Raw genomic sequence first — 16300 nt, 5'->3', positions numbered from 1 at the left:
TATTGCGTTAATCTAGAATTAACAATCTTGGGTCGAAGTCATTTGGAACTCTCGTATCGCGCGCGGATGAGCAGCCAACGTGCAAGGTCTACAAGTACACGCGTATAAGCGCGAGCGTACAAGGCGCACGGTAATTTACGGTAATGTTTCAATCTCTGTACCTACACGGACTCGTTAATTGGACGGAATAATTGATACGATAATGCGGCGCTCGACGATTAGTCTACGGAAAACCAGATTTCCGCAAAGTTCCTGGGAAGTTCGAGAACATTTCAACGAAGATTTCTATCGCGGCGGCTTCGAACCGCAAGCTTTTCTCGAACGCGAGATTATCCGCGATTTTTATAATTTATTAATCGTTTTTATTGAGGGCAGCAGGAAATTGTATAAATCATGATGATAAAGTAGATATTTTATTAATTGAAGCATCACTGTTACTTTTATTATAAAAACATCATCACATTTATCCGGTTATTCTATTTTTCCATTCTATTATTCCGATATATATAATTACTTTATTCAATTTTAATTATTTTATTTTTGACTTTGCCCATTATATCCGCGTTGAAAGAAAGATAAAATTTTACAAGCGCATTGTTATTGTCCCGGTTATTAAAGCAGTTATTTAGTGGCACAGTTGTATTTAATAACATTCTAAATTAAAAAATTATTTATGAGATCTATTCTGGTGAAATCTCTTTCGGGAACTGTACTTAATTTTACAATCTACATAACATTGGTTACACATGTATGTATATTATCGTGTTCTACGTTACATAAAGTTAGATTCTTGATATACAATTCGACTTTTATTTAAATAAAGCTAGGACAGTTTCGAAGACAGCGCGAGAGAAATAGTCTGATAAAAATACTGTCCAATTTATTGCAAATTGCAAATTTCGTTTTATCCACAAAGGCTCTGACGAAAGTTAAAATTGATTTCTTTTGGAAAGAAAATTCGATAGGAAGCTATTTTAAACGTAGAGCAAATATTTTTAGCGACTGACACGAATTAAAAACGATAAGCTAGTACTTGTGATAATAATGTTCGACGGCAATACCAGCGATGCATAGATGACGTTAGATGACAAACGTGCGTCAGGTATCACACAACGCGTGATATCGTATATTGCAATGGGGACTGTGCCAGATAGTGACGAGTTGCTTGGATTTATGGGACTTGGCCGAATGACAGGCATCTCATAGAGGTAGTTTATCGATAGCGTTAAACCTGCGACACGATGACGTTGCCACGTTGTAAAAATGCGATAAAATTTGGAGATTTCAGTGCGCATACATATATCTACCGACTTTGTTTCAATAAATTCTTAATAAAATAAAAATAAAGAAAAAGGAGAAGGATTTTGTTATGACAAAAATATTATAATTACTGAATTTTCTTCAAAACTTTTTGTACAAAACTACAATTACTTTAACATTTTCTTCTAAAATCAGTATAAGTATTTATATTTGATAGAAAAAAAGAGAGAGAGAGAGCTTTTTATTAAATAAAGGATGCAATAGCTTTAAAGATATTATTTTATTTCAGTTATTGACAGCTGGGCAAGGTCTCAATGATGACTTGTGGCATACACTGAGGTTCTCCAGACGATTCAATTCACTTAAATTCCAGATCGACAGTGAGACTGCAATACGAGGTATGTACATACATGAAATGATATCACTAACAATAAGTGCGATAGCGGCCGAAGAACCATTATATTCCAAAGGAACGTATACTTTATTAAAGCCAATAAATTACATCGTTGCATACGCAATACGTATTTTCGTAGGACGAGATTTCAAAACTCATAAACCGGTTTATTGATGCGGAACGTGCGTTTTGTTTAGAGTGTTAAAATCATAGTAATATCGAGAAATAAATGGTTTTGTGCAATGCAAAATATAAATTTAAAATTTAAAATAAATTTCTTTTACGTGAGATTTTATTTTTGACAACTGGAAAATGAATAACGTTTCTCCCGCAATTTAAATTGATTTTAGACTTGAATAAACATATACTTATATATATTTTAAGATTAAAAAATTTTTTTTACTTACTCAATATATATTTTTTTATATTTAATATTTTACGCTTATGTGTGTGTGTGTGTGTGTGTGTGTGTGCAAATATGTATTAAAGATTTTCGAAAAGAATTCAAGCATACTCTGTATAATATTATTGCTGGAAATAATTCATGAAATGGTTGAACGTAAAAAAATGTGACAAAATATTAAAAATTGAAAGAAAAATCGATAAGCTTAAACACGAACTACATTATTACGGGAACAGGATGCCGTGTAAAGTGCAGCAAATTGTATGTCGGTACCAGATGCAAAACAGTTGATTGCTTTCGTGCTGCAGCAGTGCAAGTGACGTCTTCGATTGCAAGGTGTGAGGAATAGCGAGAGGAAAAAGACGATTCTATTTCATATCATTGATGAAAGAAAGAAAAACAGAGAGAAACGCGAAATGCCAAAAGTGCTTATCAGTTTCCGATTATGTATATATAAAAAAGTATCTCTATACGTTAGATATTATATTGGAACAAGAACGCGTGAAGTTTTTATTTCTTTTATTATTCATTGTTAATTAATTTTCTATTTTCGTCGCAAATGGTATTTTCAAGCAGTTTATTTGTTTAATAGATATTAAGAAGAATGAATTGTCTTTTCAATGTGTTATTGTATTCATTAAAATAGAATTTCATGAAATAATCACTGGCGGAAACGCCAGGATAAGTCTATTTAAGTGACGCTCTTATATAAATGCTCGAAATATGATGGATGATAACAGCTTTACATTTATAATCAATAGACCGTTTTCTCGTACTTAAGCTTTTACACGCGGTTTAAAGTTGCTTCGTAATTAAACCTAAATTCGTAATGAGCTTAAAAGCGAGTTATGCTTCGAGAAAATTAGAATTTCTATATTAACTTTCCACGGTATTCTGATCCTTCAGGAAACACTTTTTAATTTGCAGACAATAAATTGTAATCGTAAAATGAAGCTAATGCTTTTTATATTTGTTCAAAAGATATTAAAGAACTCGTTTATTCTTGAAGCTATAAAGTGTTTAATTTTACTAGTAAGATTATAGCGAATACGATGAAGATAAAAACATTGTTGTGGTTGAATTATTGATACGCTATCAAGATAGTGTAATAGCTTTTGCTTTAAAATACAAAACAAGTGGTCGTTTTATTGCAAAATCAAAAGACTATTCATTCGAGATTGCTCTCTTATGCTTCATGCTTTTATTACACTTCCATTTTTTACTTTATGCTTTTACCATGCAGGATATGCTTTCTCTTTTCGCCTCTCTTTCTCCCCCGTATTATGTGCTTTTACTTCAAAATAATTACTTCCTTTCCCATCTTTCACAAAGAGCATTTGCTTCACCTTTTTTCCACATTACAGTAAAATGAAAATCTACAATGTATATAAATCTCTGTTTTTCAAATATTAAAAAATTCGATTATTTATTTGAAATTTTAAAATTATATTTTGGGATCGTAAAGAAGAAGCATTATTTTAAAGCGGATTAATATAAGTTTATTCAGTTCTAAAGAAAAAGTTAAAACCAAGTGTCAATATGCAACAAGAAAGTAGTTGTTTGAGAGTGAATTTCTTCTTTCTATCTCGTGAATTATAGTCTTTTTGTTTTTAATTATTTATAACACAAGATTAAGATTACCTCTTTCATAAAAGAAAAGTTAATTCAAGATTAATCAATAAATATTCGAAAAAACTACATTTAGCGTATTACCTCATATAAATCAATTTTACATCGATGCGCCAAGTTATCGAAAGAAACTTATTATACGGGGACGTAGTAATTTCTTTCTCAGCGATAAATCTTATACGGCGTGTTGCAAGTTTCGAAGGGGAGGGGAATTTCCATGTCATGACATTTCGAAACGGGAGCACTTTGCACGTCGCATCGATTGCGCCGGCTCGAAGGATCCTTTACGTATCGTTTGCATGCGCACATTCGAACTTCTCGCCAAGGCGAAAGCCCGTGCAAGGGAGCAATATCGTAGATACTTCGAAATCCCTATTTAGCATAAATGTGTGGCGGCGACCGCGAAAGCCCCGCGGCGAAAGTCGCGGAGTGAGAAAAAAGTCGCGGAGAAATATATAGAGATATAAGGACACACATGGAGACTAAAGTCGACAGATGTATGAGAAGGATCATGTTTAACACATTTTAGAACACGATGTTTTCAATCGCGATATATCCAACAGCAATATTGTACGGCAAGATTGAAGGAAGGACAAATTACTGATACAAATTCCGATATTATTCAGAATATATAAATATAAACGAAACTTTCATTTTTGTAAGAAATTATACATTTGATTGTTCGCTGTTTGCTTTTCGCTATTTTCTTCAATTTTTGTCAGCAATTCGGAATAACTTTTATATAATCTTTACATGTTTACACAGTCTTGAAAATATTATTCGAAAAATATTTTTACGTGACAAAAATCTTATCGAATACTCGAGCATACTAGAGAGATTAATTGCTTCTGTAGTAGATTCTCTAGTATAAAAAAAAAAAAATAAATTACAACCGAACATTCACGCGGAAAGATAAGCAAACAACGATGGATGCGAATGCCGACCTTAATTATCTCGTGGCAGAGTTATGGCGTCCTCGAAATTGGAAAACAGAAATATTCGGCTGGAGTCGAGTATATACGCGCGTACGTGCGCCGGTGTATGGCCGCGGCGAGAAAGCGCGGGGTACTATAGGAGAGGATAAAGAAGGGAAAGAGATAGGGAGAGAGAAGGAGGGTAAGGATTAACTGCACCGTACGACCAAAATTGCTCCGGGCGTATAAATACAGGTGTACACGAGGCGAGGGTGGAGTCGCGCCATGGAGAATTCCTGTCCGATAATCAATTTCCAGATCGAGATTTATCAGTCGGTGGATTCACCGCGGCGGGATCATTCGGTCTACCAAGATTTATGCGAGCGCCGTACGACGCGCGGCTGTGGCCTCGCGCAGGAACGGCGCTCTCGCGCGGAAAATAATTTTCCGCCTTCTCTCGATCATCGCCCGCCGCGCGCGATCGCTCGCCCGTGCCTCGATATTAGTGTTGTTATTTGTCGGACCGACGAGTCGGGGAAATTGGCACGGCGAGCATTTCGGAGCTAAATCGTCCCGTCGTTTTCGACTATCGCTGTTGGCGAGGATCGAATGAGTCATTAGGTGTGACAGTTTTACAAATCTTTCCCTTCTGTTGGAAAATGCAGGAGAATTCGCGCAAATTATTAACGTAATTTTTTTTTTTTTTTTTTTTTTTTTTTTTTACAAAGGATATAGTTATCCCGTAGTTCTATAAATATAATACAATTGTATTCCGTTTATCTTTAGGACCCAACTTTAAAACGTCACGAAAAAACTTTGTCGTTATCTTTTATGTGCAATAAAACAACATGTAACACCTTAGATTAGTCTACATACTTTTTAAGTCTGATATTGACAGATGTTCTTTTTTCATATATATGAAAGTATAATTAGGTAAAATTTAAGTCTCACGAGTATTCTTAAAAGATATTTTTACACATGAAAGATATCTTCGGATGGTTCGTCAAGCTACAAGAGTATTATAAATTGCATCAGTTTCGTCGTTCTATGGATCTGAATAATTAATGAAAATCGCTGAGAAAGTTTCGCAAGATCGACGAGCGGGCGCACGAAATTAAAAATTTCTCGGGTAATTTTTCACGTAAGTTTTCGAGACCTCTCTCATCGCACTCGCCTCGTAAGTTGTGTAAATGGGACAAATGGCGAATTAGAAACTACTAGTTTGTTGCAAAATACTGGTTTCCCGAGACTAAGAACTTGAGACATACGTTACGGCTTATCTGACACTTTAAACTGTCGATATATAGGCAATATTACAAAACTTAGAGAGATTGATGTCACTCTATAGTAAAACGAAGAAAAAAAGAGAGAGAGAGAGAAGCAGAGAAATATTTGAATACAGATTTTTCAAGTATTTTGTATTTTTATATACATAAAATATATAATATGTGTATTATTTATACTTTTTTAAATATAACTGCACAAGCTTTTATATATATATATTCTTTAAATAATATAAATTAAATAGTATTTGTTTAATGCTTATAAAAATTTAATACTGATTATTATTGGATTATTCAATAATTAATTACGAATAATTGATTACAGTCGGTTGTAGTATATTCTGAATGTTTATCTAAATTTTGAATAACATATACGAAATTAACAAGCGATTATTTAGCGATAAAAATGATTTTTTGCTTAACGCGTATCTAACAAAGAGAATCACCGAATTGCATTTTTCTGCTATGCGACATTCATATGTAGATTTCATAATTTCATTGCACAATCATTTTGAGCGAATTAATGTGTAATTATAATAAAATAATTAATTATACAGTCTCCCGCGTATGCAAATAAGAGTATGTAATTGATATAATACAAATAATAATTACCAGTTAATGAATAGTTTTCTTTGTGTGCTTGATCAATTTCAAGAAACGGTTAAAAAAACTGCACTATCCTGTTCGTTTTTTTAGACATTACTATATCGCGGCTTCAATTTTGATAGAGCTTAAAACTTCACCTTTTCCGATTGCACTTCTTTTATCGGATAAATTACATAAGTTTCCCGCGGGTGCTCTCGACCCTCCTGCAATCACAAATTCAAAATGCATCGCGCAGTGCGTCCGCTTTTGCATTCCGTCGGCGACCCTTCGAATCGAGACACTCTTATGAATGCTAATCGAAGATTTTCCATGGCTGCGATCGTTATTGCACCTAGTAGTCGTGAAAAATATATCAGCAGACGGAAATTCTATTTGTAAATGCTAGAGATATGTTTGTCAGTGTCAGTCATAAAGCACATCCCTGGGGCGATCGAGCGACAAAGTACAATGAATGAGACATAAGGCAGATTAATTTTTAAGTAGGGGTAAAAAGACATTTTGTATGAGCGAAGGAGAATGCTCCTGCTTATAGAACCTCCTAAAAAGTAACGTTCCCAAACTCAATATTTTTATAACGAACCACGGAAGTGAAGTTTTGTGTAAAAAGAAGTTTTACTCTACGTTTTCGGGTATATTTTGCGCCACTCCGAGCAAGCGTATATGATCAATAGCAGAGTCACGCGTTTTCTTCCATAGATTTCACCCAAGGCAAAGAACTATTCTCGTCCGTGCGCGCGAGCGCGTTTCCGAGACCGTCGATTTTTCTCTGTTTAGGTACGTCGATTCGCCGATCGTATTATTTACGAGCGGTAGATACGAGTCAGTGCCATCGATTTTCCGACATCCAGCGGACGGATTACAAATCGCGGGCATGCAAATGCGCTTTTTATCGAGCCGACTTCTCGAAATGCTCTTCACGCTGCCGCCGGCTGCGCAACGAGAAAAGTGCATCCGGAATCGGCGCGATGCAATGGCGGGGGTCGACGTCTGCGGCATTCGAGGCACTTCGGCGCAAAAGCGACGTTTCAAGTATAAAGTAAATTATATCAACCGCGCGATTCTATCAACGATAAACCGCTTCGCAGAAATTCCTTCGGGAGACTCCTCGTTGCGCGCAAATTCCGCGGTTAGCGAACGACGGACGCGCTATACGAATGAGCAAACAATATCGATATATCGGGGATCTTAATACGTTTCTCGTGGGAGTCAATATTTTTGATACCGGTATTATCCGTTCGATAGCATCGTTACAACCGTTTGCGCCTTTGCCAATATCGCGAGCATCGTGTCGGTAAACCATTAAGGCCACTGTGCTTAAATTGACGTAAGACCGTATGGCTCCGGGAGGATCGTGAAGAATCGCTCGGGGAGTATCACACACACATACACACACACACACACACACACACACACACAAGCAGTGATTCTATTTCAAATATTCCGCGTAATGTGGGTGTATTTATGCGAGAGTTAATGTAAGATAATGAAAGCAATTAGCGATACTTGAATGGAAACGGAACGCTGACGCAATTGAGCACATCCCGGTCGTATCTTATTAATATCGATAATATGAACCGCACGTGATTGGCTTACCAATCAACCTGGCCCGAATCGGCCCCTGCAAAACAACCCCACCGCAGCGGCCACCGTGAAACAGCCACCCTTGCAAACCTGTCCCTCGGATCACCCTATTAAACTGACGGCGAGTGCCGGCAATATTGAGTTAGGTGGCAATAGCCTAAATTGCAGTAGCCCTGATGCACGGCCTTTACTTCGGTGCAATCGATCGCGCTGGGACGATAATTGCTGCACAGCGAAACACATGTGGTTCCTGTCTTAAGCTCACAGCGTGGTTCAATAGTTCACTTTAAACACCAAAGTTTCATGTATTTACAAATCTTTGCAAATTTCGAGATCAATTTCTTCTTTATCAAATTCTCGATAACACTCGAGTATATGTAAATACTCAAGTAAGATATACTATACTGTATATCGAATAAAAAAAATAAAATCACAAAAATAAAAAATATCATTAATACAATTATATGTAATGCATTTTATTGGATTTAAGATTTTCAATATCGAAACGCAGTAATAAAAGAATTGAGTTTGTATGTTTTAAGAATTGAGAAATGAGGTGCGCATAATTATTACTGCAGTGCAACTCTCTGACATCGTTATTTTTATTTAAAAAGCAGATTTAAGCGATAAGACTGTAAATGTTTTCCAAATTTCGGTATTTTCCACTCAAACTTAATTCGCGTTTCAATTCTTTTCGAATTCAAGTGACGAACTAACTTGTTTGTGCGCGAATCTAGCGGAAACGCAGCTGGGGAAGCAGGGCGTCTTGGAATTCCGCACTCTCCATGTAGGCGGATATCTTCACGCGGGCGAGGACGTACCACATTTCGTGGGCCAGCTGCAGCAGATCTGGTTCAACGGATATCCATACTTGGAGATTGCGCGCAGCGCTGGAAGCCATCAAGCCTCACATCAGGGCGTCACGCCCATCATCCGCGTCACCGGCAAGTTTGGAAAGAGAAACCATCCGGTTCACCATCCAGCGACCTTCACCTCCAAGCACACTTACGTAGGTCTTCCGGTGCTCAAGGCGTACGTGGAGACCAACATCTATTTCCAGGTGAAAATTGATATTTTTCTTGCGAGTCATGGGCATTAAGCGATTCTGTCGGGTCATCCAGAAAATAATCGCGAAGAAAGGTTTATTTTATATCGTGTTTTTCCCAATTTTTGATAAAATCTTAGTTAGCCAGAATATCTATTAATTATGTAAAATTAATTATGTAAAGAGCTCAACGCGCCTTGCAGATGCATCGCAGCAACTGGTAAAACGTAAGATCGTAGGAAATTAGAAATTCTACGTTCAATCGTAAAAAGGATATAATTCAATGAAATTGCAGAGAGAAAGAGAGAGAACTCATTGCCTTACACTTATAAATTACTTTTCAGTTCAAAACTCGCGAAGCAAACGGCTTGATCCTTTACAACGCCGGAAGAGAGCACGATTTCATTGCGGTCGAGCTGGTAAACGGACACGTGCACTACGTGTTTGATCTAGGCGACGGAGCTGTCAGGGTCAGGGACACTTCGAAGTCCAGGTTGAACGATGGCAAATGGCACGCTGTCAGTATCGGTAGACCTGCCTCAAAGAGACACACTCTCGCTGTGGACGATCATGTGACCGCTGTCAACAGTCAGGGCAGCAACGAGAATCTCGATCTCGATGGCATTTTGTATATAGGTGAGTAAAGAAAGAAGAAATAACATACATAGTATATAGTTTAAGTCTACATTTGAAATATTTATTTGCTGCACAAAAATAAATTTAATTAATATCACTAAATTAATCTCTAACGATGGATTTTGCATATGAATATAATTGGACGTTAAAGAAGGTTTAATATATAGTCAATACTAACAATTCTTTAAAGAATATTTCCTAATATTATTAGTTTATTTTTATATAACGTTCAGTTGTGATAATCTGAACGTCGCATTTTCTTTATTTAGCTCAGCCGTTATTTAACGCGCGGCGATACAATTAATCAGGATTCTATTCGACAATTTCATTTGAGAGATATTACTACAATAAAATAACAGCGTGTACGCGATATTAATTTAATTTAATTAGTCAGTCGTGATTTACATTTTCAATCCGTTTATTGTGTAAGTTAAATACGTCATTTATGTATTGGTTTCTTAATTAGTTTAATGAATTATATTATAACCACATTCTCCCATTTAGCTTAACGTATTTGTCATAAAATCTGTTTAGTGGTAAGACTGCTAACAAATGCGAAATTCTTAAATTCTTTAATTTTATCTCTAAAAATGTTGGGTCACTTCTTCCTGTCTTTCATTATTGAACAAAATATTTATACGCCGTATAAATATATTGCACGATTTAGTTCTCGCGCTTGGAAACACATTTATAAGTTTCAAAAATATCGATAGTCTTGCTGAATATATAGAATTTATCTTATGTATTGAAAATTACATATACGCGTACGCGTATACCAGAGAATTTACGTTTAACTCCTTTTGACAATTTATATAAAACTTTTATAACTAATTTTATAAACCAAATATAAGACTGTCACATCAATTAAATAAAATCATATTTGATCTGTTGAATATAGACGCGTAAAAAATGTATTAATTTAATATAGCATTTTATTAATAAAGGCGATATAGTTGTGTACATTTTCAGTATACGATTTTATATATAAGGTAAATACCGGCAATTGGGGAGCTTCAATTATTTAACTGTTTTCCTCTTTGTCTTCTTTCTCTTTGTCTATCTCTTTTACGTTCTATAACAAAAGTGTAAAATCGATTATTAAACTCCTGTACCGAACATATTAGGAATTCGATAGTTATATTCCACAGATTAAGCTACTTAATAATTTTCGTATAAATACGACAATATCCTAAACTTTTAGTCATAATGTTTATATTAAGAACTCTGGTCGTACACAATTTAAAGCTTATTCTTTCTTAAACTGCATGCAAATATTAACAGTTTTAAAGTTAAAGGAATTATATTACGCAAATTAAACTTTTAGAAGACAATCCAATAACAGAACGTGATTATTCACACAGTTTTAGTAGAATGATACTTTTGAAATATTTAAAGCCGAGATTTAATCGTTAAAATATATCATATCGAATATTAACAAGAAGAAATAATTTGTTTCAAAAATCTTTTTTCCATAGCAAAATAATTTGTTAAAGAATTTATAATTAAAATTAAAATTTAGGGATTTCTAATGTAGTAACCATATTATTTAAATATGTATTTAAATCGTGTATTTTTTCTATTGACAAAATATTACTTTTTTTTTTTAATCAAAGATATATAAAAAGAAAGAGGTAACTCACATGACAGTTCTACAACGTCCTCTACTATCTTCTCTTTGCCCTGACGGACAGGATGAAGGTAATGTAATAATATTTCTGGATCCAATCGGCGGGATGAACCCATCAGGCATCGCGATATTATCCTGATCTCGCCCATTCTCTTCCTCATTTTCTCTCGCTTCCATATCGCCGTTCTCAATTCGCGGGATTTTCTTCTCGTCTTTCGTCGATGTCACCTTTGCCGCATCACTAATCGATTTATGACCGTATAAGATTATCCGCATTAGCGACGCTATTATAGCATTAGCGATGTGCACTCGCCGTCCGTTAATGCTTTTCAGTTCTGGTTTACACATTTCCGGATCGAACACGTCGCGTCTCATACATTTTGTTGACTTAAAAAATTTGGAATTATTTTTTTTACTGCCTACCTAATTTCATGTTCTGTAACTTGTTATTTATTTTTTTTATCATTTCTTTCAGTCTTCTATGTATATATAAACACTTAAAATATTGAGTTGTCAGATATAGTCCTGAATATATTAGATACGATACATTCGATCCAAAAATGCCTTATATGACGTGTTCACATTGCGTGACTTATATCCCGTATATCGGACACGCGATGCGCTTTCTCGGAAAATTCAATAAACTTCGAGACATCCCACGTATTCGTTCATCGTACGTATCGAAAACACTAGTCTCAGAGTTCTCAACTAATCCATCCCGAGCCAAACAAACATGTCTTTAGGCATAAGTCTTTCGGCATATCGTCGTCTATACATACGTACTAGTAATCTTTGTTTGAGTATTTGTACTCATTGGTGAACATCCAATTCTCGTCCGGCGAGACGTGACCCTTCAACAGTTGTATCTCGATTTGCGGCGCTTTAAACTGCGGATGCCCCATTCTCCATCTGTCCGGTATACCTTCCAGACTCCTCGCTGATTCCGGCCAGAGCCCCACGATCAACAATCTCTGCGGCCGGATGACCGACGTTGTCGAGAAACGAACGATCGACATTAGCAGAACGCAAAAGGCGAGATCGCGAGGAGACATGACGACCGATAACTTGTGAAAATAATAGTTATTGAATTTCCGCGTTTCGATTAGTTAGTTATATATCTCGTGACGTGCTGCAACGACTATGGCAACGTGATTAGCGAGTCCGGGATTTGACGAATTATGACGATCCGCGAGAGTGTTAACGTATAGCTATTATCTTCTTATCGCGCGCCCGAGTGATTTCTGCCGATTCTCGTGACGTAGTCTTGGCTCTTCGAGCTTGATTGCACCGACAAGCTCGATTCGAGCGCTCTATGAATTCGCGCACTTTCAATAATGATGCAACGACTGCTTGAAAATGATCGGCCCCCGGTGATTCGAACTAACTCAGCGAGTCGCACATCCGGCATTCGACCGCAGCGCACCCGCAAATGTAAGATTAAATTTGTGAGCAATAAGACCTGCCGCGTTACTACGGTTTAATGATAGCACAACCGAGAGTATGCCGTTTGAGATAAACGATATTAGCTGATAAGAGCGCGACCGGTCTAGTTTTAATCATAAAAGTATAAAAACGCAAATTGAATGTGATTAATCTCTATAAAAATTTGTTAAGTCGCTTATACAGGATAATTTTTTATTAATAATTATGTATGAGATATAAGCCAAAAATGTAAGATAGAGCTTTCTTATAAAAGAGTTTTCGAGAAGCTAAAATAACTTCATCTAATTATCTTAACAGGTTGAAAAACTCTACATGTATTAGTATATAACTAATATAGAATATAACTGAAATCGCTGCATAGTAGATAATAGATATTTATAAAATATTGACACTTTTTTTTCTTAGATATACAAATATGCATTATGAGTCACAAAATGTTACAAATATATTCATACCATCTCATATCGTTCTACGTTTGATAAGGTAGCCTTACTCTGGGTAATTATTTATACTGTATGCCTTCGATAATGCTAGCCTTGACACATGTTGTAGAATTGTAAATGACGATTAGAATGTTTTGCTTTTACGTCACTGGTCAATTTTCGAAATACTTGCATAAATGCTTAAATAACATTTTATATTTCTATTTTTTAGAATTTTTTATAATACACTACTATAATATATGTATATACGCGCCAATGAACCGTATCGGTGACTCATCTCTATTTATTTTATGAACTCATATTTATATTTTGATTATCGGCGGATGAATTACTGAGCGTTATCTTTAGTGCTTCGTTTGTATAATCGTCATTATTATCACGAATTTTTGAGCATTATTGACAGTAAAAAAAACTGATCGACTTACTTTATTAATNTACCGTTTTAATTTTTTATTGCCATTCGCCGTTCCATACGATGCGACGCGGATAATTATTTATCGTCGGAACTCTTTGCGCTTCTGATGCAACTGCACGATTAATCTGAAGGCTACAGAAGAGAAGTAGACTTTGCGAAGAGATGTCACGTGACGATTATTACCGCGTTGTGTAAGCGGATGACTTTTCAAACAACAAATAACGTAGTAAATCCAAGTGGGGAATTAGTCGATTTTATCTTTGTAATAAACACATCTATGGAACCATTCTGTTATCTACAATATCTTGACTCATTCTCCATTATTCGCGGTACTTACGGAAAGCAAAGTCGCAACTACAGTGAAAAAGCTTATGATTTTAACGATGGATAATACAGTTTGATTTTCAGAACGTCAAGCATCACGATTTTACATAAACGATAATGTCGGCTAACAAAAAAGCGTTTATGCAAATATTTTTGCATTTCTAATTAATAGTGAGTAGATCTTTGTGGATGTATGTCTGGACTAACGATCCGAAATTCAGTTACCGTATCAGCATAGCGCGCTATGAATCACCATTAATTAGCTCCATATCATACCGTTCCCGTTGCTTAATTCATTAATAAATCTATCGATCACCGTCGGTCTGACATAAATTGGCAAATCAGCTATTAATTATTCTTCAATAGCGATTGCCAAACCGCGTCGCGACATCGGTTCCACGCAAAAATTGCAGCTTGGAATTTCACTCCGATTGAACGTATATGTTCACTGTCGCATCAAGATATTCTTAGTAGCTTTCGAACATAAAATGCTAGGATAATTCAAAGTTTATTATCGAAATTTATTGTTTAAAATTTATTTTATGTATTTTTACATGTTACAAAATACAGAGAAAACGGATGCTGCGGTATTGCATTTTGTTTTATCCGTAAAACCTCTCTTATAAGTACATTAGCATTCTGAATGAGAGACTTTCATACTGCATATGAGTTGATTGGCCGCGCGGTTGAGTTTTCGAAGTTCCTGCACGCGGTATCATACGAGGTATAATGTGTGACCGTCGAAATAATTTTCGGCGATCCCGCAGGATTTATGGCGGCGAGATCGACCGGACGTGTGGTCGTCTCGGTTCGTCGGGCACCCGCGATATCCGCGATTGCCGAGAGGCCTGTAGATATCACAAGGCTGCGAGAGTTTGCGAGAGAGAGAAATGATTTCGATTTAACTACCGAATTTCGGTTTTGATATTTTACGTCAAACGCCGACATCCTGTCTGCATTTCGGCAATTTCATCTCCGACAAGCTCTATGTCGCGACTCGCAATGCAAACAGATGTAAAAGGTTTAAATGTCCGTTTTTTTTTTTAGATTCAATGATGAAGGGATATTTTAAATAAATTTGAAGACGTGAACAGATATATTTAGTAAAAAAGAGAAAATTTCTATTTTTTTAAATCAAGGATGATTTCATAAAAAAAGATTTAACATTTCTTTTAGGTGGAGTGGAGAAGACGCAATATGGCATATTACCAAAACAGATTCTCAGCCGTCACGGATTCGAGGGGTGTCTGGCGTCGTTGGATCTCAGCGGGGAAAGCACCGATCTTATTACCGATGCCGTCGTGCCGAGTTCCCTCGTCACATCCGGATGCGACATTTACACCAACCTGCATCCGGGCAAGAAATGCACTCATGATCTCTGTGCTAATCATGGGACATGCGTGCAGCAGTGGAATAGCTATACATGCGACTGCGACATGACGAGTTTTACCGGACCAACTTGTAACGATGGTAAAAGAATTGGAAAAAAGAGAAAATATATAAGGCAGCTCGTACTTGCACTTAAAAGAGAAAGAAAGAGAGAAAGAGATTATCCGTGCTGTTCTCTTTACAAACAGAATTGCTAATTAATTAATAGCTAATATTTTATTATGTGTTTATTAAATACAACTCTATATATGTCGTATATATTTTAATAATACGACCTATAAAGTTACTAAAATTTGATACCATTATATCGGATTATTCTGTAGTATAATAAATATTACAAGGATGTGAAACTAATTCATAGTTTGGATAGAATCGATTTCTCTCGTCGGATATATTTTCCGGGATAATAAATATTTTTCCGAATAATTAATCGCGGTTATTGATAAAACTTAATAAATTTTTTAGAAATTTGTCGAAATAATTAAAACACTTTTCGAAATATACTAGAGTTAGAATGAAAATTTAATTAATTTTAGTTATGCGGCATAATGATAATTAAACTGACAATACTACAACGAAAACAGCCTCAACAGACATTGAAATTTAATTTGTAACATATGAAATGTTATTTTAACGACGGAATGTTTCTCACTTTGCAGAGGCTATCGCTTTTGAATTTGGAGCCGGAAGAGGAATTATCACGTATACCTTTCCGCCTGATCGTCGGCCGGAAATGAAGAGGGATACTGTGGCTTTGGGTTTCGTCACTAGTGTTAATGACGCTGTACTGCTTAGGATAGAATCTGCATCGAGTAACGATTATCTCGAAATCGAAATTGTTAGTATATGATAAAATTGAATATATTATAGAGTATTATTATTTATTATTAAGTATCGTATGTATGTGT

At 35.8% G+C, this 16300-nt stretch overlaps 2 protein-coding genes across 9 annotated transcripts in view; one reads left to right on the top strand and one right to left on the bottom strand.

Annotated features, from left to right (window-relative positions):
- Nrx-1 (neurexin 1) overlaps window positions 1-16300 on the top strand; it is a 258161-nt gene that overhangs the window by 206864 nt on the left and 34997 nt on the right. For all 8 annotated transcript variants that reach the window (XM_077425128.1, XM_077425127.1, XM_077425124.1 and 5 more), the window contains 5 exons: window positions 1550-1658; window positions 8808-9130; window positions 9460-9751; window positions 15180-15473; window positions 16052-16230. In XM_077425128.1, the coding sequence (XP_077281254.1) occupies window positions 1550-1658; window positions 8808-9130; window positions 9460-9751; window positions 15180-15473; window positions 16052-16230 (1197 nt within the window). The remainder of the gene's footprint in view (window positions 1-1549; window positions 1659-8807; window positions 9131-9459; window positions 9752-15179; window positions 15474-16051; window positions 16231-16300) is intronic.
- On the bottom strand, window positions 10277-13803 carry LOC143907974 (uncharacterized). Its single transcript, XM_077425146.1, has 3 exons — window positions 12162-13803; window positions 11392-11619; window positions 10277-10823 (listed from the first exon to the last, which is right to left on the bottom strand). The coding sequence occupies exons 1-3, from the start codon at window positions 12428-12430 to the stop codon at window positions 10817-10819; spliced, it is 504 nt and encodes a 167-aa protein (XP_077281272.1). The 5' UTR covers window positions 12431-13803; the 3' UTR covers window positions 10277-10816.

The sequence above is a fragment of the Temnothorax americanus genome, unplaced genomic scaffold (assembly GCF_048541705.1).
Source record: "Temnothorax americanus isolate GAGA-0224 unplaced genomic scaffold, ASM4854170v1 Scaffold9, whole genome shotgun sequence".
In the NCBI taxonomy this organism is placed as follows: domain Eukaryota; kingdom Metazoa; phylum Arthropoda; class Insecta; order Hymenoptera; family Formicidae; genus Temnothorax; species Temnothorax americanus.
This window is presented reverse-complemented; position numbering and strand designations above follow the sequence as displayed.